Source organism: Corvus kubaryi, unplaced genomic scaffold (genome assembly GCF_017639235.1).
Source record: "Corvus kubaryi isolate FWS band 111438036 unplaced genomic scaffold, C.kubaryi_AGA036_p1.0 133, whole genome shotgun sequence".
NCBI classification, from domain to species: domain Eukaryota; kingdom Metazoa; phylum Chordata; class Aves; order Passeriformes; family Corvidae; genus Corvus; species Corvus kubaryi.
In genome coordinates this window covers 30989391-31013308 of record NW_024580667.1, presented here as the reverse complement: position 1 = coordinate 31013308, position 23918 = coordinate 30989391, and the positions used below count along the sequence as shown (strand labels likewise).

The 23918-nt window shown below is 41.4% G+C and overlaps 2 protein-coding genes across 5 annotated transcripts; one reads left to right on the top strand and one right to left on the bottom strand.

The window, feature by feature from the left end:
* The first annotated feature begins 140 nt into the window (after positions 1-140).
* Positions 141-3882, top strand: SLC25A6 (solute carrier family 25 member 6). The gene is made up of 4 exons (XM_042042010.1): positions 141-329; positions 1502-1988; positions 2685-2825; positions 3238-3882. Exons 1-4 carry the CDS (start codon positions 219-221, stop codon positions 3393-3395), a joined length of 897 nt encoding a protein of 298 aa, XP_041897944.1. The 5' UTR covers positions 141-218; the 3' UTR covers positions 3396-3882.
* Positions 3883-5932: 2050 nt separating this feature from the next.
* Positions 5933-22766, bottom strand: LOC121670957 (granulocyte-macrophage colony-stimulating factor receptor subunit alpha-like). Of its 4 annotated transcripts, none has more exons than XM_042041977.1 (12): positions 22497-22666; positions 18409-18506; positions 18101-18237; positions 16083-16203; positions 14651-14780; positions 14384-14559; positions 13429-13568; positions 11692-11724; positions 10678-10807; positions 9948-10041; positions 9222-9303; positions 5933-6559 (listed from the first exon to the last, which is right to left on the bottom strand). In XM_042041977.1, exons 2-12 carry the CDS (start codon positions 18494-18496, stop codon positions 6497-6499), a joined length of 1194 nt encoding a protein of 397 aa, XP_041897911.1. In that variant the 5' UTR covers positions 18497-18506; positions 22497-22666; the 3' UTR covers positions 5933-6496. The 4 variants fall into 4 exon arrangements, with proteins under 4 accessions (XP_041897911.1, XP_041897902.1, XP_041897930.1 ...); XM_042041968.1 differs by having other exon boundaries at positions 22468-22663; XM_042041988.1 differs by lacking the exon at positions 9948-10041 and having other exon boundaries at positions 6473-6559; positions 22468-22766.
* Between the last annotated feature and the right edge of the window lie 1152 nt (positions 22767-23918).

The window sequence follows — 23918 nt, the reverse complement described above, 5'->3', positions numbered from 1 at the left end:
GGGTGACGCGGCGCTGCGACACTGGCGCCGCAGCGGGGGGAGGGCGCGGGGGCGGGGCCCTTTCGGCGCCCGCCCCGCCCCGGAGCGGACTGGCCAATGGGGCGGCGGGGGCGCGGCCGGCGCGGCCCGGCATTAAGCCCATGCGCGGCGGCGCTCCCGCCCTTTCGTCTTGAGCGGCAGCGGCGTCTCTCTCCCGGCGGCTCCGGCGCGGCGCGAACATGGCGGACCAGGCCATCTCCTTCCTCAAGGACTTTCTGGCGGGCGGCGTCGCCGCCGCCATCAGCAAGACCGCGGTGGCGCCCATCGAGCGGGTCAAGCTCTTGCTCCAGGTCAGCGGCGCGGGCGAGAACGGGTAGCGCAGGCGGCACCATTCACCGTCCCCTGCGGGAGCCGGGCCGGGCGAGGACAGAAGGACGGAGGGGGCGGGGGCCGCGGCCAGCGTGGGACAAAGGGCGCGAGCGTGGCGGCAGCGGCTGGCGTGAAGGTCACGTGGGCAGCGGCGGGGAAGCCGAAGCCGGTTCCGCCGTGCGGAGCGGGGAGGGGAGGGAGCGCCGGGCCGAGCCGAGCCGAGGGGGCGGCCGCCGCTGGTGTCACTTCCTGCCGCCCCCGCTCCCGGCGCCGAGGGCACGGCGGGGAGGGGAGGGCGGCTGCTCTCCGCCGCCATCTTGGCGACCTTCACGTGACGCGCACCCGGGCCCCGATTGGGCCGCGCCCGGGGCGGGGTCGGGCCGCGGCCGGCGCGCGGGGCCCGGCGTGACCCGGTGGCGCCCCAAGGTGACTCGAGTGACCTTCGTGGCGCCTCCGGCCCCGGCCGCGGACATGGTGGCTCCTCCCTCGTCCCCAGCCCCTGTTCCTCTGGCTGGCGGCTGTCTCGGCTTAACGCGGCTCCCTCAGGCGATTCCCACCCGCAGATCCGCCTCTGTCAGTAAAGGCTCTTGCTTCTAGGTAGGCCCGGTCGTGATGTATTTGCCTTATATTGGCCCTTGTTCCTTAAAAAATCAGTTAGGTTGGTAAAGACCTCAGAGATCGTGAAGCCAAACCTAACACCACCATTTAAACTAGACTGTGGCACTTAGTGCCATGTCTAGTCTTAAACACCTCCAGGGATGGCGCCTTCACCACCTCCCTGGGCAGTCTATTCCAATGTCTAATCACTTTTTATCTGAAGTAATTCCTTCCCTAATGTCCAACCTCAGCCTTCCTTGGCACAGCTTGAGGCTATGTTGTCTTGTCCTGTCACTAGTTGCCTGCAAGAAGAGGCTGGCCCCCACCTTGCTACACTCTCCTTTCAGGTAGTTTTAGAGGAATTGCTCGCAGCTGTCCATTCCTATTTTGGCAAGTCTTGACCTCTGAGAAAGTTTGCAAGCAATTTTAAGCCTATTTATTAATAATACCAACCATGGCCATTCAGAATTAACGACTTCATTTGAAGCAGGTCTAAGCCCAGCTGTAGCATAGACCTGTTGAGGCATGTGGTCAATATTCATATTTTTATTTGCAGGTGCAACATGCAAGTAAACAGATTGCTGCTGATAAGCAGTACAAGGGTATCATCGATTGTGTAGTGCGTATTCCAAAGGAACAAGGAGTGCTGTCTTTCTGGCGAGGAAACTTGGCAAATGTCATCAGATACTTCCCAACTCAAGCTCTCAATTTTGCCTTCAAGGATAAGTATAAGCAGGTGTTTCTGGGAGGTGTAGACAAGCACACTCAGTTCTGGAGGTATTTTGCTGGTAACCTGGCATCTGGTGGTGCAGCTGGAGCCACTTCCCTCTGCTTTGTCTACCCCTTGGATTTTGCAAGAACCCGTTTGGCTGCTGATGTTGGAAAAGCTGGTGCAGACAGAGAATTCTCTGGTCTCGGGGACTGTCTAGTTAAAATCACCAAGTCTGATGGTGTGCGTGGCTTGTACCAGGGGTTCAATGTCTCTGTCCAAGGCATCATCATCTACAGAGCTGCCTACTTTGGGATCTATGATACGGCAAAAGGTAATATTTCAGAAGACATCTGAAAAACCTGGTTTTAGATTTGTATTGTCTGTTTTTGGATATGTGAAGATGAAGGGGGATTTTGGTGCTACATCCATGACACTGCTGTATTCAAGGGAAAACTTGGGGATGTGTTGATGGCAGCAGCCCACTTTCAAGTACTGGTTTTGTACTTAAGGCAGTTGCTCCTAATGCCAGGAGAGTGTGTCGGTGACCATACACAGTTAGAATAATTTCTTTTTTGTTCAGTGCATTACTGTATCTACTTTGGACCAGTCCAAGTGTGTTTAGCAAAATGGGATTGAGCAGTGCTTTTGCAAAGCAACTGTTAAGCGTGACATTTGGGCATATAGGTCATTAATGCTAGTTTGTAGTGTAATGTTATCCACAGAGCAGTGACTTAATTCAGTGACTTTTTTTACTAAAAGAGTAGTGAATGGTCAAGTTTTCTCATGCCAGTCTAAAAAGAATGCTTGTGCTTAAATGGTAACCTGTTTTGATTCCTGAGAAAAAAGTCTTCTAAATATTGCTTCAGTATGTTTAAAGTTTGTGAAGTGTTTTGCTGCAATATTATTTAGAGTATGGGTTTCCAGTGTTTCATACTAGTTAATCTAGTAAAATAGCTGTCATGTAGTGAGTGAACCAGAGGAGGATGTGGAAGATAAAAAGCTAATTGCCTTTTTTGTTTTATTGCAGGCATGCTCCCAGATCCCAGAAATACTCACATTGTTATCAGTTGGATGATTGCCCAGACGGTGACTGCCGTGGCCGGCGTGGTCTCCTATCCTTTCGATACAGTGCGGCGTAGAATGATGATGCAGTCAGGACGCAAAGGAGGTAGGCTGTAAATCCATGGAGCTGTTAATGCTGTTTTAACAGCATTAACAAGATGGAGTTCTTTTTTACTAATGGCCATCCTCAGCAGTTACCATTCCTTGTTCCATAAGTCTGTTTTGTTACATTACACTCAAATGAGGAAATGCGGTAAGGTTCAACTTGTGATTGTCAGGATTTATGCTGAGGACTTTTCATTATGGAATCTGAAATTTAAAAAACGGACTGCCCATTTGTATTGTTAGATTAAACAAAGGTATGAAAAAGAAGGCTTAACATTTTTAATACGTATTGTGTTACAGTCTTAAATTGTGGTTTGGGACATTACAGAGCAGTTAAGTGAAACAGGGCAGTTGTTAAAAATTACCTGAGATAAAATAGGAATTAAGAATAACTCTTTGCTCTTTTCCTGCAGCTGATATCATGTACTCTGGAACAATTGACTGCTGGCGGAAGATTGCAAGAGATGAGGGAGGAAAGGCCTTCTTCAAGGGTGCATGGTCTAATGTTCTCAGAGGCATGGGGGGTGCTTTTGTGCTTGTGCTGTACGATGAATTCAAGAAAGTAATTTAAACAGCCTAAATAGAATTGGAAATCAAGTTGAGCAGATCATGTAGAGTAACTACCATTATGGACCATTGACCTTCAAGAAATTCCTGTGAGTCTTATTTATCGGAGCCAGATGATACCTCTAGATGGGGCTAGAAACTGACATAGAGGACTGATCCATTTCTCTGTAATGTGCATGAAGACACTGAATCTGGCAATTCAGTGTGGCAATTTTTCTTTACAGCAGTGAGGAATGAGTGGCGTTGGTTCTGGGTCCAAATTAGCTAGGTCCAGTTTAAAAAGAAAAAACTCATTTGCCTGTGGATCAGTCCCCAGTTTCAAGTCCTATCTTATAGGACCATAAAATTGTATTTGAAAGCATTTGCTAACAAATCATGTTTTTTTCCACTTGTACTGAAGCACTATGTACCATTTTGCACAGCTGAACATCTAGCAATTTTGTTCTTAAATTGGGGCATTCTGCTGTAAAACAATAAACATACTTACTCAGTCTGCGTTGAAATTATTACATAAAAGCTTTGGGAAAGCCTCTTGTATTTGAAAACTTGTTTCAGATCATGGGTCCTCTGATACCCTTACACTGCATTCTGTAACAAAATAAGCTTTTAAAAAAATAATTGAATATGAGATCTTTAGAGGGGAGGGGTGGGGAAGCATGGGTTGTACTAACAGAAACCACTCCCATTCTTTGTGCCTGATAGTGTATGATGGGCTGCTGCAAGTGGCTTTTTGCATGATTCTTAGAAATTCATTTACAACTTCTGTGATTTAAAATGGCAGGGGGGGAGGGGGGTTCAGTTGTAGTGCTAAGAAACCCCAAAGTACCAAGGACTGTCAAAAAGTAATGCTCTTGCCCTTGGTAAAACAGCCTAAAGTAAATATTTTTTTTGTTAAGTCAGTATGGAAAGCAAAATGGCATTCATGCAAAAACCCAGAAACCCAGTAAATGCCTTCAACTTCTGAATGACCTATGTATTGTATTGTTGCTGCTGGTTGGAAATGTTGATTGTGCCATTCAAGATACTGTTTGGCCTCATTTGTGGCAGTGGTCAGTAGATCTGTGGAAGGCTGAATTTAATCTGAAATGAGTTGCAGTCTAATGAAGTTGAAGGGGTGTGGGGGAGGGAATGTGTGTGCTTCTATGTAGCTGTAAAATAATAGATCAAGGTAGGTCAGCCTTCAGTATTAACTGATTGATGTTTAGGGATGGTCAGAAGACCAGATTGAGCAATTTCTCATAACTGATCTTTGAGATAATGTAATACTTATGTGCCGTTCTTCATATGTATATAATGTTTTGTACTTTGTAATCTGCAAAGACATGGTAGAGGGACCAGTAAAGAAAAACAAGGTGTTAATCTTCATGTTTTATGAACTCTCCCTATAGCTTGAGAAAGGAAAAGTGTGTTATTGTATGACTCATTGAAGGCTGACTGAGCTGTCTTGAGTTCTTCTGTGTGCCTTCTGAGATTGCTATTCAAGATGAAGTATTTAAATTACCTGCTTGGCTTTGGGTGGTTATTACCTTCCTCTTGAGCATACTTTGTGTTTTTCCTTTCACTGTTGCACAAGCACTGCTTTCAACATCTGTATGTGAATGTTAAGGACATTACACAGCTCCTTTGTATACGGGCTAATGGCAAACTTCATGTACCTACTGCAAGTGGTTCTTACAGCCTGTGTGGCAGTGGCAGCTCCCTGTGGTGCAGGCAGGTCATTTGGTGTTCACCCTGCCAATCAGTTTGCTGCGGAGCAGGGGAAGATGGTTTGTCTATATAAACACATTGGTGAGGTTTTTTTCTGTATCAGTGCCTTGCAAGGGTAGAGATAATGATGGGATACCTCCCTGTGGGTGTATGGTGGCCCAAGCTTTGTGAAAGGAACCAAACGTGGCAGTTACTTCAGCATCCTAACAGGGACAGGACTTCTACACCCAATCTCCCCTCCAGAACAAGGTTTTAGCCAAAAGAAATAGGAAAAGAAATAAAGGCAAGTGTAGGTGTTTAAGTGGAACTGCACTTTCCCTATGCTGTACGTTCAACATGAACTAATTTCTGGTGTCCAGGTTTGGGGTTTTTTTTAATATATGGCTTCCCTTAATTATGCAGCAGCAATTTCCAGTGTGTGATGCAGTTTAGGGATGTAAGAGGCAAACAATAAATGAGACTTTTAAAAAAACCCATTTGTTCTGGCCTTATTGAAACACACTGAAATTTTTGAAAAATATGGACAGGAAAACATCCAGCATTTGTAAAAGAAAATACTGGCGTCTAAAGCCTATATTATTTTTAAAAGGCATTGGAAATAGCATTTACACCCTTTGAAGGGAATAACTAAAATACATTTGTGGGGAAATTTTACATTTAAAATCAGCTATTAGATTTTATTTCAATTCTCACAACTGTTAGACTTGATTTTTTTAAAGGCTTTAGATGCTATCTGTGTGAATCAGGTACGTACTAAAACTGCACAGGATCACAGGTGGCTGTGTTTGTAGTGGCAGTACTGAGCTTGTGAAATGGCTGACTGAGAGACCAGTATTAATGGTTATAATTGACAAGTAAAATTTTATTTTCCATTTTTGTCTTGCATAAGGTTAATTGCATATATTTGGATAGTTTGGTGTTGCTGGTTGGAACATGAAAGCAAATTTAAACACATTCTAAATAGCTAGTTTCTGCTTTAGAAAATAACTGGACATACAAATATTATGGTAATATTACAGTGGCATTGTACAGAAGGCCTGTCAGCCTACAGGTAATCATTATAATGAGAGGAAAGAAATTTATAGCAATCATGACAGCTTTATTCTGAATAAGAGGCCTTGTTTCACAGTGTGAAGAACCTCCTAGCAAGGCTTAAGCACATCTTCGAAGTAGGTGTTTGCAGAAAAGCTTAGCTGCCAGGCATTGTGGGTTTGAACAAAGGGAAAAGAACAAGTTTCAGTGGTTCTTTTTTTACCTGCTCCATTTTAAGTGGATTTTAAGGGCACAAACAAGTTTTATAGGTGATTAAATTCTTTTATAGGCTGGTTTGAAGTACTTGTCAGCAGGATCCATAATTTTGTTTCATTGTCGGGAATCAGGTGTTTTTGGAAAGTTGGATCATTCTTCAACTGTAGTTATTTCCTCAGTATGACTTCTTGTTGGTAGATTTACATATCCTGTCTAAAGAGAAAGAAAATTCTGCACCATGTGGTAAGCTACAAGTTGCTGTTGGTATCATTCTGAGCATTAGTTTCAGCAGTACTAAAGGCATCTTGTCTTCCTCTTTTAGTACTTCAGAAATGATTGCAAAACAGGAAAAACCAGTTTTAAGGTAAGTTAAGGAATGTTTTAATATGCATGATCAGTACTAGCTGTCAGCAGGAGGAAAAACAGGAGTTGGTTTAGATGCTGGACAACCTTAGCTGAGACAATAGAAGGAATTTATTCAGTCAGTATTGCCTGAATTTTCCATATGTAAGGATTGGCTAGACATGTAGGTAAAATATTTTGGTTGCTATCACACATCTTTACATTGGCTAACCTGGAGTACTAGGAGAATGCATGCTTCTAGGTGAGATCAAAGTACTCACAGAGCCCTTGGAGTTTAAGTATTGAGGGAAGATAATAAAAAAAAAAGGAGGGATAGTACTGGGGGCAGGGAGGAAAGGTTAAAAAAACAAGCCTGCTGTCATACTGAGGTTATGTTGCAGAACATCAAACCAAGATGTCTTGGGGACTTCTTTTCTAGGAAATCTGAAGAATGGGTAAAGCACTGCAGGGCTTTGTGGTCATGGTGTTTTGTGCTGCTTTACTGTTCTCCAAGGAAAATGTACGAAGAGTGTGTCTTGCAAGTTCTTGGAATATATTTAACTCCAGGCAAGAGGCGATAAAACTTGGTGAGGAAAGCGTATGGGGAGAGAATGACTAGAAAGTCATTGGTCTGTAGTAAGATGAGTAAAATAAAATGGATTCGAGGAGTGCAAGTTGTCTGATGCACTGAGTGATTTGGTTGGTAGGATCTTAAAGCAAATAAAATGGGCAGTTCTTTAACATGAGTGTTTTAAGGATGCAGTGCAGAAAGTTAGGGGTTTTTAAATCATGAGCTTTTTCAGTGGTCTGGGGAAAAGTATTGTGTAACAGGAGAAAAAATGAGAAAATGTGAAAGGTTGTTGAGTAAATAGATGCAAAATGAGGAAACGCAAGCTTTAAAAGGGTGTGATTAGCAAAGGACATTGCCAGTTTCAAAACAGCTCATAAATCCATTAGCACTAAGTGTCAGGGAGAGTGTTTGGTGTTCAGTGGAGAGCTTTTGAAAATGTACTTTTTGTACTTCATTATTATTTTGAAGAATTACAGCATTCAGCCAGTGTTAAAGGTTTTGGAGAGAAGAGGTAAAATAAAATTAGATTTTAAGAGTAGATCAAACTGTTTAAACATGTCAGAATCATATGAATTACCTTCACAGTGCCTGTTGGCAGGTATGAGGCAACGTGAGGGCTTCACTTAACTCTGGCAACTGCTGCTGCTACATTGCTCCCTGCATGGAAGTGGCTCTGCCACAGTTTGCAGACCACATCCACAAAGGCCTCTGGGTTGTAGTGGAGTGGTTTGAATGTGTTTGGTAGTATATGCACAGGAATTTGGAAGCCTCTCAACTTTAGAAAAAGCAAGCAATCAGTATGCAATTTTCCAAAAACTGCTTGTTACTTTGCTAGCTATTATTATTTAATATGATGAACTGTGGACTGCTGCTGCTCTGTAGCCTTAGCTCTGGCAGCCTGGTAGGAAGTGAGTAAACCTATCCAAGTTACATTCCTCCCTGCTTTCCGTGAAAGCCAAAGCTGGTAGGACCAAAGACAAATGAATCAGGACAACAAGCTGGTATATAGTTACCAAAACTAGAGAGTTTTAGTAGTCAGAGCTTTGGGGATTCTTTGTAAACAATTAAAGGAAAATTTATGTGTCACTTTTGGACACCTCATTGGAATGCGTGGTGTTGCCCACTGAATTGTAGGCAATTAGTGACTGACCTGATTTACTGACTTCAAGTATGTCTTTGCTTTAGCCAGCTGGGAGAAAGCATCCCTTCACTATGCAGTCACTGCTCAAATGGACAGATTTGAGAAGCATGAGTGGTTTGAAGCCTGGTTGTCATGATGTGTGCAGAAAGACAGGAAGAGTTATTTGCGTTGACAGTGTGCAGGTGTGTAAGATACTGTAAACAGGAAAGGAATAAGGGTAAAAAGCAACAGATTTTAAGTGCATTAAACCGGGCTATTAAAAAGGCTTTTTAAAAGTAAGGCTAATTAAACACACAGAATAGGCTGCACAGAGATGCTACAGTATATTGATCAAATACAATTTGCACAAAACACTGAAATTGCTAATCCTGTGTTGAAGCAAGAGGAAGGTTAGTTTAACTGTCAAGTCCTTCCAGCCGCGTTGATTTGCATTCAGTGTGACAGCATTTTTACATGGGTATAGGTCAGGCTTCTGAAATATATATTCGTGTTATATTATGGCCATTGATGTTTAAAAATGCTAATGGAAAATGCTTTCTCAATTAGGTTATTTTTAAAGTAGGAACAGCAATCTTTGAAATCTGGTACAAACAGAAATTACCGGTCTCAGTAGAAGTGAAAACTCTGGTCTTAAAATACCTCCAGGAAAACCATTTGTTTTAACATTGGCATAGAGCATTTCAGGTTTCAAAGCAGCATGGCTTCCATGACAGAAATTAGTTTTGGACCAAATGTAACATTTTTATAAGTCAGTTATTCTAGGCTTTGGCCTGTTGTGGTTTGTAGTTAAAAAATTTGACTGAATTGAAAAGAAGGCATACCTGGATATCTTCATCAGTTAATACATTAAGTTTGTCTCTTGGTTGTGGTATGGGAGGAAATAGGCTCTTGTAACTGCAATACCTATGGGTAGAAAATGGGATTGTGGAGAAATTGAAAATACTGCTAATATAACTTACACAAACATTTTTAAGGGCATTTTTTACTTTCAAGATTGAACATCTATTGCTCTACAAACTAAATGAGAAATAAAATGTTTTGAGGGGGGTAAGTGGTGGGTAACTATTATTACACTTATTGTTTGGGTTACTAAAATTTATTTTGTGGTTAGAATCACAGTAAGTGATTCTTATTGTCAAAGTCATTAGTCAATGACTTTGAATAAGTCACGTGACATAACTTTCACCACTGAATGAGAAGTTTTATCAAAATAAGTATATGTTAATTTGGATTCCCTCTTGTCTGGTACTGTACACAGCCAATGGCTTCAAAGCAACCTGGATGTTAAATGCTTAAAAGTAAGAACAGAAAAGCTTTTTTAGGTTCTGGTAGAATCCATCACTTAATAACTTCAGCATCCATTCCCCCTTTTTCCCTTAGTGATTTTGCATGCCAAAGGGCCATCCCCAGCAATCCTGGTGGTAATAGTTCATGACGTTGATAATCAGATTATTTAAATTTGCAGGTAGGAAACTAGGAGGCTGGAGGAATGTGTTTCATAGATAATACTCTATCAGTAGTATCTACAGAAAAAAAGTTTGATTTACCTTTTGAAAAGACAATACTGGAGAAGTGTAACTGAGATTGTTCCAAGTGCAATCAGAAATAAAATCACGAAAATAAAGTAATCTTTCCCTTGACCTGAAACATCCGAGAAATATCTTAGCATGGCAAAAAACTGCCTTTGCAACTGTATGATGTAATGAATGCAAATTTCACTAAATTTTTTGAATGTCCCAAAGGACTTCAACTTGACTTTATCTTATAGAGTTTTGTCAAAAAATGCAGATAGATTTGATACATTTTAAGCCTTTTCAAATGTTTAAAATTTAGAGCATTTTAAGAAAATATTTCAAAATTTAAAAAAAGTTTTTTAGAATTCTGGAAAAGGAGAAGAATAAACAGAGTCACAGAACAATTAGCAGAGCAAAATTAGTGGAAAGGGTGAAAAGAAAGATGCAGAAGGAAGGGGATGATATTCATGGTAAAAACTTAGAGAACTGAGAGGCAGACTCATCAGACCAAAGACAAGAGTGGGTCTGGCTTGGTCTGTTTCTGTAGCCCTGGCATCTGAGTAACTGGTGCCTTCACAATCCCAGCTAATCAAAGGCTCCCTTGCCAGAGAATTGGAGCTTCTCCTCCATGTTAATAAAATCCACCCAGTTCCTTCCATGTAATTGGGTAAACATTAAGATTTTATTAATTTTTGTGAATTTGAGGAAGAAAGGAAAGCTAACATGGTAATGCTGAAAAAAAAATAGTATTTCATAGTCTTACCAAACTCAATGGGTTCACTCCATTCTCCCCAATTTGAGCTTACGAGGCAGTTTGCTCCACATGCTCTGATTTTCAGAATGTATCTTTTTTTCTCATTGTAATTTTGGAATTCATATCTGTCGTTCCTTACCTAAAAGCAAAGTTATCAGACTGCATTTCACCTCATAGGCAAATACTAACAAAATTTATGGGTTAATTTCCTGATACAATTTCTATTTTAAAAAATTATTATTTTTTTACATATGTACTAGTTAAAAGTTTATCCTGCCATCAAAACTTCATGGTTTTTGAAGGTTAAAAAATTTTGATATTTATTTGGTCTTTGAATTATTTTATTATGCTTTATGGACACTTCTTTTTTTGTGTCCTTTTTTTGTGGATCCTAAAGAAATCTGAGAGACACAAAGCAGGAACTGGAGAAGTACCCTGTAAACCCCCCTTGCAACCTTCATGGGGATTAAACAGGCATGGATGGTGTCTGTCTTTGCTGAAAAGATTTCATGTTCTTGAGACAATACAATAACAGATATGTAATATTTGGCCTCATGATGCTTTATACAAAGTCTGGAATCTGTCAAGTCCTTCCAAGGCTGAGAGGACTGCTCATTCCTTGGGGGAAGACTGAGAGTATGTATTAACTTCCCCAGGTTTTGAAGATTGTTGTACTCCCTTTGTCTAGCTCTCCTGAGCTGCAGTGGTATTATTCCACCAATGTGAAAGAGTGTTTCAGGTTCTTAGTAAGCAAAATGTCACATCTGTCGGAAGCGAAATTTATTTGTGCAATAGATGGAATGCATGAAGCTTTGTGAAAGGCGTGGAAAATTCTGCCTACCCAATCCAAAAAGGATGCATTAAGTTTACACTTAAAGATATCACAGGAAAATATTTTTCTGAATTCTCATTGCTACCTTGATACAAAACCTGTAGTTCTAGAAGTAAGTGTTATTTTCTGTAATGGTATTTATGTGCTTAAGTAGGCAAAAGCACAATTTTGTATGTGACAAGAATGCTTACATGAGGAAGCTTTTTCTCTTCTTTGGGCTCATCCTGCAAAACAAAGACAAATCTTCATTTTTGTTATTTTCTCATCAAATAATCAAACATTTTTCTCTCTTTTGTTCTCACTTTCTTGCTTTTGAAGATCATAAATTATTTTAAACTGAAAAATCAATCGGATATTATTTTCCAGTAATGTCCCAGAATAACAGCACTTTGTATTCAGAGTTTTGTCTTCCTACATTTCCTTTTAGAAAAGGAAGAATACATTAATTATTTATCAGTAGGTGTGAGAAGCTGTATTTGTCACTAAGGGTATTTTTATATACACTATGCATTCTCATCCATATCCAAATTACGCAAGCAATCACATCATTCTACAAACATGGCAGATCTGGAAGCTGTGATTTCACAGTAGTTTGACAACCTGGGGCAGAAAATTGATGTGAATAGCAAATTTACTCTCCTTCCAGTCACAGTCTCAGTTAGACATCTGACTTTTCCATGCTCAGGGGCTTTCTGTGAAGAGCTACTTACACATCCTATGCAATAAAAATTTAATTAACTGGAATCAAACATTGGCCTGGATTAAAGAACCTGAAAATTTTGAAGAAAAGGGTAGGTTCAAAAATGAGTGAACAGATTCAGCAGCAGTGAATTTAGCAATGATCTCAGCACTGAAAAGCTGAGGTCCTGGAAACATCTTTCACAAGTAGTATCAGGAGAATAGCCAGCATCATGGAAAAGTCAGAAAGGTATAACTGGAAGGAACTTCTCATTACGGAAAACACATCCACAGTGTGTCTTGCACTATAAACCAGACTAGTATTTCCCCATCACTCATTGTCAGCTGAGTGCTTTCAGCTTAGGACCTGGTGGAAGTCACCAGCCTGTGCTGTGAATGAGCAGGGTGTAAATGAGTTGCTTAAACTTTAGATGTGTTGCTGTTTTAGCTGTCTTACCTCTGTTGGACCCTCCTGAAAGGTGTGAGTTCTATCTGCCATCTCCATGTTGGTACCTCTGGTACCCTCAGCGCCTCAAGAGCCATGAGGCACCTACTACTCCACAGCAGGGAGCCCTAACGTGCACTGACTCTTAGGAGATAGTCATGCTTCTTTGCAGACACCTCCATTAAGGTGTCTCAGTCTAGGAGATTAATTTCTTACCCAAATGTAGAAATCTACACTGAACCCCACCCATTCTGACTGTGGCACAAGAAAGAAGAATTAACATGCATTTCTTTCAAATAAATGTTTTGATAATATTGCTATGTTGTGATCTATATCTTTATGTAAAACTTTCTAAGTATTTCACCCAAGATCTTACTGTCAAATTATACCAACCAGCTGGAAAGCTGCGTGTACTGCAATTGCTCCTTGAAATAGCTACCAAGGTAGATACTATTAATGCATGAAAGGTAAAAAATCCAGATAGTCCAAACAGCCTGCAAGCCGTTGGTCTTGTTTTTAATAAACAAATGAGACTTAATGATGTGTTGCTTTATTGCAGTTGTATATTTATGTTTAAACCTTAGCTGATCTTTCCTGATCTTGTGTCTGAGGAACTGCTACCATGGTAAGTTTCTGAGCTGCAGAAGTTCATGAGAGGTGGAATATGAGACAGCAGAGCTGGAGCAGGAGGACACCACAGCTTATGAGAGACAAGTTAATAAATGAAGGAATCAGAAATTTACACATTATAGATATACATGAGCATAGGTACAGTACCAAAGACAAACCAAGAAATTGTTTTTACCTTATTTTGTATGCTAATTTCATACTGAAAACACTTTGCTTTTTCCACATGACTTGTAAGGGGTGGATGCCATGTAATTATGCAACCTGCTGAATCTCTGGTACAATGGGCAGTGACATTTAATGGAGCAGTGAGTATTTCTGGGGAAAAAAATGGAATAATTAATACAGGCATGGTCAGTAATTGGCTACAACTCATACCTTCTCAGCAAAATGCGTGTGAAGGTGAGGCAGCTGGTGTACAACTGTGTGCTGCTGATGCTAACTAAAGTTATCTGGTAAACAGTTTTTGGACATCTGAAGTAAATGAAGTTCATGGAAAAAAAGGTATGAAAGATTTAGTGTAATTCAGTAGTGCAATCAGCAGAGTGCCATTTTCTTCTATATCTGTTTTCCAACTTCATGTTGGCAATGCAAGTTTCCATAGGAAAAAGGAAGGAAGTTTTTATATGTGTGGTGTTATTCATGATGCGTTAAAGGCATCTGAATTGGAGTGCCTATAATATAGCTGACTGTGTGACCTGATTTCTCTTGGAGCTTAAACACCTAGCTCACAGAGGTACCCACCTATTTGACTAACACATTCCTAATTTGCAAGCTGAATCCTCACTCTGGTTTTAGGACATGTAGCTCTTGTGGCTCTCAGGGGTGAGATTAAGGGATGGTAAAGTAAGCCCTTAAGAAAGGTGGCCTTGAAAATCTAACTGTTGTGTTTCATTACTTGGAATCCATGACTACGTCCACACCACTCCTCTGAGCAGTTTTTTCAGGCTGCCTCTGCCTTTGCTTGTTTTAGTCAAGTTTTGGAACTATATTCTGTTAGCTGTTGGGAGCAAAGTCTGCCCTGCAGTGCAGGATCCTGCAATGGCTACAGGCTTTGTTTTAATCTTCTTTTCAGAGAAAAATTCCCCACTTCCTTATTTTATAAAACAGTAATAAAATGTTCAGTTACTTACCAATTTTATACAGGTCAATGTACTCATCATAGAACTGGATCAGGGAGTCTTTGCTAGACCCATTCACCAGGAAGTAAGCTTTTTCAGTCCCTATGCTCACATTTTGGAAGATACATCCCATATTTCTGCCATTTTCATCTTTAATGTAAAGCTCACATTCCATCTCCTCTTCATCTCTGCATACAGCAAAGTATTTTAGTTAAACATGGGCACTGTGATGTGGTGAATGAGAATTCAGAATTCCCTGGCTCAAGCAGATTTACTTACCTTGAATTCTGCCAGTAGAGAAAATACTGTGTATCTGCTGGAGCATGCCTTCCTGCCTGCCAAGTGCAGTTCATGAGGAAAATGTTATAAATCACACAGGAGAAGTTTTCAATGGCCGACCCATTCATGCCTGCAAACACAGGAATATCCATGATGAGGAAAAATCATGTGACTCCTTCAAGCTGGAGGATCATGGCACACACTTAGGTATGTTAGACACCTGCAAGCTCAGCTAGTTATTGCTTGGATTAAGAATGACTACTGAGAAAAAAACTCTACTCTCACTCCATTTTAACTGCCTCTGAACTGTGAAACCTGTCAGTAAGTGAAGCATTCCACATGTAGAGGAAGGCACATTGTCTTTTAACACCGTCCATGCTGCTACAGAGAGAAGTATTTATCCTTTTGCAATTCATGCCCAGGAATCCACTCCAGAAGTGTTTACACAGAGGGAAAAAAAAAGCTGAGACTTTTAAAAGTAAGGTTGGACTTTTTCCTGCTGTCTAATCAAGCAGGCTCTTCCTTAGATCTTTCCACTGTCATGTGGGTGGCAGTGACTTGTTCTTTTGCTTTTCTGGAGCACACTGAAATGGGAACCTCATCTCTTTGGAAGGTCCCTCATGGTTAGGCTGTGCAGGCATGCTCAGCCTCCTGTCTTCTCCTTCAACCAATTTTCTGCTCCTTTCTGTGTTATGTCCTAAATTCAGTGAAAGAGTGGAGACTTCCTCTGCTACTGACTCCAGCCCTTCCAGTGCCCAGTAAAGAGGGCAACGTTATGGAAGAGCAGGGCAATCCTACGGGGCACCTGCACACTTGGAATGTAGGGCCAGCTGGGGAGGAACACCAAAGTCCTGGCTTATATTTTGAGGGTCACCATGGGTGTTTCCTCTGTCAAGTCTAGAGGAAGAGATGAGCAGTGAGCATTTTCTCTGCTCACATATGAGCAAGCAGATAATCCATCACCTTTGTCCTGTCTGAAATACCACAGCTACACACAGCTGCAGCAGCACTGGTGGCTGGGGAATTTTAGTAGAGAACTCTGAGCTGACAAGGGAGGGAAAAATGGGTCACAATAAACTCACCAACAGCCCAGCAGAAAAACATTTAAAAAAACAAATAAGTACTAATATCTTAATTTGTAAAAGCCAGAACACTTATTTGAATCCACACTTAAACCACTGTAATTTACTGGCATTATGGAACCTTATTATTAAAGAGAATAATGCAATTATAGATACATTTGTAGTAATACATCTCTTGCAGAGTGTTGGAGACTTATTACAGAGCAAATAATTTTAACAGATCTGAAAAAAAAAAGATTTTAATAGAAAATATAGCAGTTATCTACTGTGTAAGTAATTGTTTTCAAAGGCAATATTTACTTTTAAAAGATTTCAAATGGAGAAAACCTTAGCCAGACCATATACATTACCTCCAGGGAGAAAGGTGCATTGTTTTGAGATGTTTGTGTTTGGCACTTCAATGGTAAAGAAAACCCCTTTGTGCAGAGGAAAGTACAATTCCACTGGAAAGCTGCATAGTGGACTATTCACCTGAAAAGAGAACGTGTGGTTATTTTATTTCTCTGCTCTTCCTTTCTGATGTTAAATAAGGCTAGCTATGGAAGTGCAACTCAGTGTCTCGGTTTTGAAAGACAGGTGTCTGCTAAGGAAGGCAGAAGCCCCCCCCTTGAAGTGGCAGATATAACCCCTTTTCCCTTTAAGTTATTATATTTTGAAATCAAGGGCCTTTAGGCGAAGATGTGGGAAATAGGAATAACAGTTCTTTACTATATATATATATCTATATGTATATAACCAGTCAAACAAACAGCAATAACTATGGCAGTAACAGCGAACACAAACCCAGTGCCAGCCTTCTCGGCTGTCGGGCCCTTTCCCCTCGGGTGCAGTTCCGCTCGCAGCCGGCAGGGGCGCTGGCGGCTCCCGGTGAGCAGGGCAGGTGCGATGGTTCCCCCGCGGCTGCAGGGGGCGCTCCGGAGCGAGCTCGGGGAGCACGCGGCACTGGCGGCCTGGGATCCCGGGAAGGGATGGGACAAAGGCTTCACAAACCCCTGGGCAGCCGATCCCGGACTCTCGGGAACGGCAGGCTGGAACGGCAGGCTGGAGCGGCAGGGACGAACGCAAATCCCGGGTGGCAGGCGAGATGTATCCAGATGGGAGAACCCCACGGAGGCCCAGGCAGGCAGGGCGAGCAGGGCTACAGCGTAGCGAAAGCTCGAAGCAGCAGCGGGGCAGGGCAGCCACAGCCCCGTCTCCAGCAGGGCAGGGAAAGCGGCTTTTGGGGTCCCGGCGTTGTTTCCAGCAGGAAGAAAGAACGGCCAAAAAGAAAGAAGCAGCAGCTCCTTTCTCTGCAGCTTCTCTCTCCGGACGCTCAGAGCGAACTGACCCCACACCCAGGTGTAGACAAAGGAGTAGCCAGGCCCGCCCCACTCCCCTTTTTGTCTTTCTTAAGTACAGCTATTTGTCCCCTAGCAACATGCATATGGGAAAAAATTCCTTTAACAGAAAAAAAACTAAGACTAAACTGAAACCCCAACACTCAGGAATGTAATTCCATGTATAAGTATGGTTTTTGCTCAAGAGCTAGCTCTCTCCTTTAGCACTCGAGGCTGATATAGAATGGAACTGAGGGATCAAAAGCACAACTGCACAAAAAGCTTTGCAGGTCAGGAGTTGGATGCTACGTTAGTGTGCAACAATTTCAGGAGTGTAATAGTACCCCAGTGGCATAACAGAAGATGGCTAATACATAGGGGAGCCACAAAGAAATTAAATCAAAGGATTAAGCAAAATAAAAGTCCTCATCTGACCTTCCCAGGTGTTAAAAAGGTGTCTATGGTGTTATATTAATAATCTTCAATAAAGATGTGATTTATTTTTGAATATCTATTTCTAAGGCACCTGCTTTGCTAGGCTAAATAAGTCATCTCTATCCCTGTCAAGCGTCCTATTTTTTTCTTTGGATAATGTGGGTTTATAACATAACCTGTGCTACAGGCATGATCCCGTTTACTGGGAAACAAGTGAAGAACTTCAGATAACAAAAATCCATGGCAGTTTGTGGATTTCTTTTTTTTCGAGGGGTCTCTTGCTCTGTCTCTTCAAAGTCTCTAGAAGGCTCACTTAGCCTGAACTGCACCTGTGGTGAATCATGAGTAGGGATGTAGCTACTGAAAAAAAGGGGCTGTGAGACTATCTCTTCCTTTCTGCTTTGGTGCCAGAATTTCAGTTCTTTAGTATGCCTAGGATGCTCCTTTAGCAGTAAATGCACCCTGGCATTGCTGATGGCTTTCCACTGCCCCTGAGAGATCAAGCTGTAGAGTGCAAATGGCCACATGTCAGATGTTATCTGCAACATTCATTTTTTTCAAAGTAAGTGAAATTGATAAAAGGTATGATTATTTATCCCAGTGAATAGCAAGTTTACCTCTTCCTCTCTATCTTCCATATTCATGTTCATGATGGTACATTTGTACTTAGAGAAATTCCTGCTGCTCTCCCAGGACAGTTCCATTCTTCTCCAGTCCACATTCACATTTGTAATAGGTGATTCCCATGTGTCTGCTGAAAGTGTTGCAGCATAAGTTCAAAAAGGATATGATATTGCTTTTGTTGAATGCAGAGGATAGTATTTGTTAGGCTTAAGATGGCAATAGCCAGTTTCATTGCAAATATCTCTGATAAACGAAGAGTTAAACTTTGTTTCTCAGATTATATCTGCAAAAACATACTTACACTCCATACACTGGATGTCGGCATGCAAGGGATGAAATAGCATCATATACCACCAAATCATGCAAATGAGTCCAAGAGTAACAAACATATTTCCTTATCTGGAAAGAGATAATGAAACCTTCAGAAAGAAAAAGAAAAAGGGGAAAAAAAAAAGGAAAGGAAAATCATGATAATGTGTATTTTGGTTATGAAAACCTTAATTTTTAAAAAATATTCCTTAGAAAAGCCAAGCAGAGGGTGTGCTTCAGGATGTCTGTCAGGCACCTCTTCTTTGAAAGAGCTGAATAGCCATGATACTGCCTGTAACAAAGTAGTTTGAGATAAAGAGGCCACAGACTTTCATGATGATAAATACACTCACTATATCCAGGGCAGACACCATGACTTAGGATTACTCTTTTCCCACATATCTTTCCTAACTATACCATCAGAAAGTCAGGTTTTCTTGCTTTCTGATCCTGTGAACATCTCAATGCTGTACTTTGTATTAGTAGCTAGAATGGTGCTGGTAACACACCAGTGTTTTGGCTGTTGCTGAGCAGTGCTGGCACAGCATCAGGGTTGTCTCTCCAACCCCATCCCACCAGCTCTGCAGAGGCCAGTAGGATGGGGGTGAGCCTAAGGCTGGGAGGGAGCATGGCCAGGACAGCTGACCCCAGCCGATAGGGATATTCCATATCACATGGCATCATGCTCAGCAATAAAACCTGGGAGAACGAAGGATTGGGGCGGGAGGAGGCATTCATCATCCAGGCTTTTGACTTCCAAAGCAACTGCTGTGTGTACTGAGGCCCCCCACAGGGAGTGGGTGGATATTTTCTGCTGATGGGAAGTAGAGAATAAAGAAGAGGGGGAGTGAGAGAGCAGCGGGTGGCCTGCCAAGGTCAGGGCACCACAGTATTTTTTCCTGTTTGCTATCACAAGTGGTTCTCCACTTTTCAAACTACGTAACTCCCACTGTTCTTTGAGGTTTGCATCCAGCCAGAATAGTCTACTTCAAATTTATGTTTGCTGCAGCGTCAGAAACCAAGGAGTCAGATGTTACAGATCGCTGTAGGCAATTTAATTTACTAAGGAAGTGTGAGTACCTGCAAAGGGCAACTCCACACTCATTCATGTGGTATGGAGGTCTGAGGAAAGCTAGTCAAACACTGGCATCAGCTCTTGTCAAACATTTCTCATCTTATGTACTGTTCTCCTTTTCTCAGAGGAGGTTAAAATCCTGGAAGAGATTTCCCTATTCCCAGCATTTTTTTTTTTCCTACATGAAGAAACAACTCTGGTTAAATTTTTGTTTGTTTTAGCATTGCCTAGTACTGCAACTTCATAGTAGCAATTTTCTTGATTAAAGGCAGTACTAAGGATAATTCTAAACCAAATTAAATTCTTACAAATTCAGGAAAAAGAGAAACATAGTAATATTTTGTTACTAGTCTGCCTGTCTATATTAATTTTTGTGGTCTGTTTTCAAACTGATTCCACTTGTGGTGAAAGCAAAAACCCATCCTGATGTTCCAAGCAAGTCATCCTGTAGTCTTGAATATTTCCAGAAGGCATTTCACATTTCCTGGAAATTGGCTTGATATGACATAGATCGTGGTCGCCAGGATTCAAGCCGGGCCAGGATACCATGCTGGGGTTGCAATAGAAACAGACTCTTCACTGTAACCTGCTTATCTCTTGCAGCATCCATATTTGTATATCATCATACTGCAGTAAGGATGTGGCCAGGGCTTCTGGGGAGTGATGCTGAAGAATCTCAAGTACAAACAGTATGGAGGACTGACCATGAAATCCTCTGTGAGATACTGGTCTCAATTAGTTAGTTTCAAAAAGTTATTTCCACTTTCCCATGCTCTCAAGAACCTCCCCAGTAACGCACATGAGAACCTCGAGACCTGTTGCCCTTCTAGTCAACCTCTTAATCATATTTTTCTCCATTTTGGCCCTTCCATTCAGTTCTGTTCACTCAACATTTTCCCCTCCCTTTCCTCATCTTATGTTCCTTTTCTAGGCATTTGTTTTCCCATTCTCTGGCAACTGTCTGTTCACCTTTCCTTTATTTCCTTTGTTTCATTCTTCTTGTCATCTCCCTCTCTCTTTTCTGATTACTCCTGTGCTTTCAAAATCTCCCTCAGGTTTCCTACACATGACTGCAGCCCCATATTGCAAGTACTTTTCATACTTTCTCATGGAAACACCCATCTGGGACACAGCCATAAAAATCGTCTACAGCCCTGTCTGCTTAGAGAAGTGTTTGCTGGCACACTCTGGACATTTCACTGGACCTGCAGTGGAAAGAGCTGTAAGCATTCGCTTTCCTCATAAGAAATGACCATTCCAGCTGAATGCCCCAACACATTGCCAGGTCCTCTGTTTCTTTCTCTGCCTGCAGGCAGGATAAGAGATGTAGGAGCTGTGGTGAGCCCTAAGCCATTTAGCTGAGCAATCCAGACCTTCTGCACAGTGGCCAAGCAAGTAGCTCTAGCACCGTATTATTAGGAATTTTCTGCCTCCAGGACCTCCACCCTCTCCCAGACTGGTCTTCTGCAGACAGGTGTGGTAAAGCTCTCTCTGGTCTGAAGACACCTCAGTATTGAAGGTGCCAGAAGGAACACTTATTTCAAAATGATTGTGTTATTTGGAGGATCAGACCAGAAGAACCGTACATATTCTACTGTAAGCAGTATTTCCTCGTATTTCATCAAAATAGGAGGTAAAATGGAGTCTATTAGGATGAAAATGACCAAACTGGATGATTTTTTCTGCTTTGCTTCTTTCTTTCTCCCCTGGCCAGCCTCACAGATGTGTGTCTACCCTGCTACAGAGGGGAGGGCCCCAGGAGGGGAACTCAAGCACCTGGTTTCCACACTCCTCAGCTCTTAGCTCACTCCCTAGCTCTCTCCAGGACAGTTTGTTATAAACCCAATCTATCCACCTTATCAATGTGTCAGAAGTAAAGTAATCAGGTAGTCTATAGTAGTTTTTACAGAAATCATGTACAAAATACTGACTTAAGCACTATCAATTCTTACCCTCTCAATCTACTGTCTTTGCTCTTAGGCTGTGAGTGTGGGTTGGTACCAGAAAATGTCCCCTGAGACCAGTGACTTATTTGCTTGAGTGTCTCTGGGAAAATTACTCCTGCCCATGACACACTTCCAGAAATGAAACTTTGTATTTTACTTGCAGTGTAATGTGAGCACAAACTGATAATTATACATTACAGAGCTAAGGAGAATATCATAAACTTGCTAAGCCTTCCTGGAAGCATTGAAATAGGAATAGAAACCTTACAATGCATACCAAGCAATGAAATATTACTATCAAATAACTGCCTAAATACAACTATTTCAGTTTTTAGTTCAGTATTCTGATTTCTGTAGATGATACAAAACTGGGAGGAGTGGGTGATATACAACTGTTTTGCTCAGAGGGACTTGGAGAATTTGGAGAAATGGGGTGACAAGAATCTCTTTAAATTCAGCAAAGGAAGGTGCTGAGTCCTGCATGTGGGGAGGAACAATCCCTGGCATCAGCAGAGACTGGACAAAGCCCTGAGCAACCTGCCGTAGCTGACCCTGCTCTGAGCAAGGGTTGGGATAGGACAATTTCTAGAATTACCTTCCAGCCTCAACCATCCCATGATTTTGTGATTCACTTTTTTTTTTCCCCCCCCAATAAGTAGAAATCCACATTTTTCTGGTTAAAGTAATTTATAGAAAGTGTAAAGAGAATAGCATTTCTTTCAGTTATTGAAAAATAGATGTCAGAAAAAATATCAAATAGTGCAACAGATATCATAGACATTTCATAGTCTTTCCTGGATCTTGCAGAAATCTTTAGAAATTTTGTATACACACATTTCTACTTTTAATCAATTAGGCTAAAGAATCCTCAAAATTTTCTCTGGAATTCCTCAAACACGAAGGAAGCTGATCCAGATTTTGTACATGTTCAAGTATGACTGTACCTAACTTAATCCTTGGCAAACATTTGCGTCTTGTAAAAAATCTTCTGTGGCACAAGAAAATCAACACACAACATAGAGAGACATACCTCCTCTTGAAAAAACTCTCCTCATTTACCTTGTTTGATTTCGGTCTGCAAGCAGCAATGTGTAGTTGGTAATCACATGCAGAAATCAGTAAGTGTTTTGCTCTGCCAGTTAGCTTTATTTTTTTACTGCATGACAGTATTAAGTAACAAATGCTGCAAGTTAGAAAGCTGCTCAGTTTATCATTTCCCTTACTGCTTTTGAGCTTCCTTAAATTTCCTGATTGGCAGATGTTAACAACTTCACATGAAGTGATCATGCAACTGACTCTTCCTTCCTGTTATGTCAGATGAACTAAGCATTATTAGTCACAATATGCAAACACATTACCCAAAAAATACATGAATACTCAGTGGAATCACAGTATATGAATATGCTCATAGAAATACCGCCTCTATAAATAAACAGATTTTCATAAATAATATGTACTGGAAATAAAAGCAGTGTTGTGTGACTAGTCCATGTTTAAAGTGACTGCCTGTATATGTTGGTTATGGCCCCTGCACAAGCCCAGGTTCTCCTTTGAGGAAGATAAATCCTTAGCATGTATATACAAACAGCCAAGAAATTTCTGTCTTGCATATTTGCAGGCAAAGAAATGCCAAGGAAAATACCAGACCCAAATTTCTGAACTTTCTCACTGCCCAGCTGTGGGTTGTTTTTGTTTGGTTCATCTTAGGCTGCAGCATCATAAATTAGGTGCAAAACTGTCTGACTGCATAAATTAAAAGAAAATATCCCAAGCATTTACTGAATAAGATAATGTCACATTCACAAAAATCTTTGCAGTTACATAAATATGAGAGTGTAATCCGTATTGCTTGCTTTAACTTCCAGCAACTTCAGAAGTGGCTCTGGGTTATGCTGAGTGTTAGCCACTTCCCCATTTGTTTACATGATATCTGACATGCAGTTACATAATCTGCATGTAATGGATTTTTTTTTGTTGTTTCCTGCTGTTCTTGCATGCTTGTAGCAAGCTGAATTTCTGTTAGCCCCTACCTTCCACTCCCAACATGGGCACAATAGCAGGAAAGCAAAGAATTCCCTAGGCTTCTTAGGAGTGAGGGAGGATGCTTAGTAGTTAGTCTGTTAAAGGAAGAACTTTATTCCTACCCTTATTCTTACCCTGCTATCATTGAACCAAAATTGTAGGGTAGGTTTGGGGTTTTTTTGCTAGTGTATGTGCTCAGATCCACCAATAGCAACCTACTTCACAGACTTTTCAAATTTTAGACGTCTTTGTTTTCAGTCTGCACTGCTCAGTCTTGCTTGCCTTTACCCAGTGATTCCCACTAGAAAGACATGTTAATATTATTTTCCATTTTAAAAGTCCTTGGGTGAAAAAAACTAGGTAAGTGACATGACTAACAGTTTAGTCAGAGCACATGTGGGGCAGGGATGAGCTGCAGAATTTTGTCTCTAGAACCACATACTAATTTAGGCTCAGTCC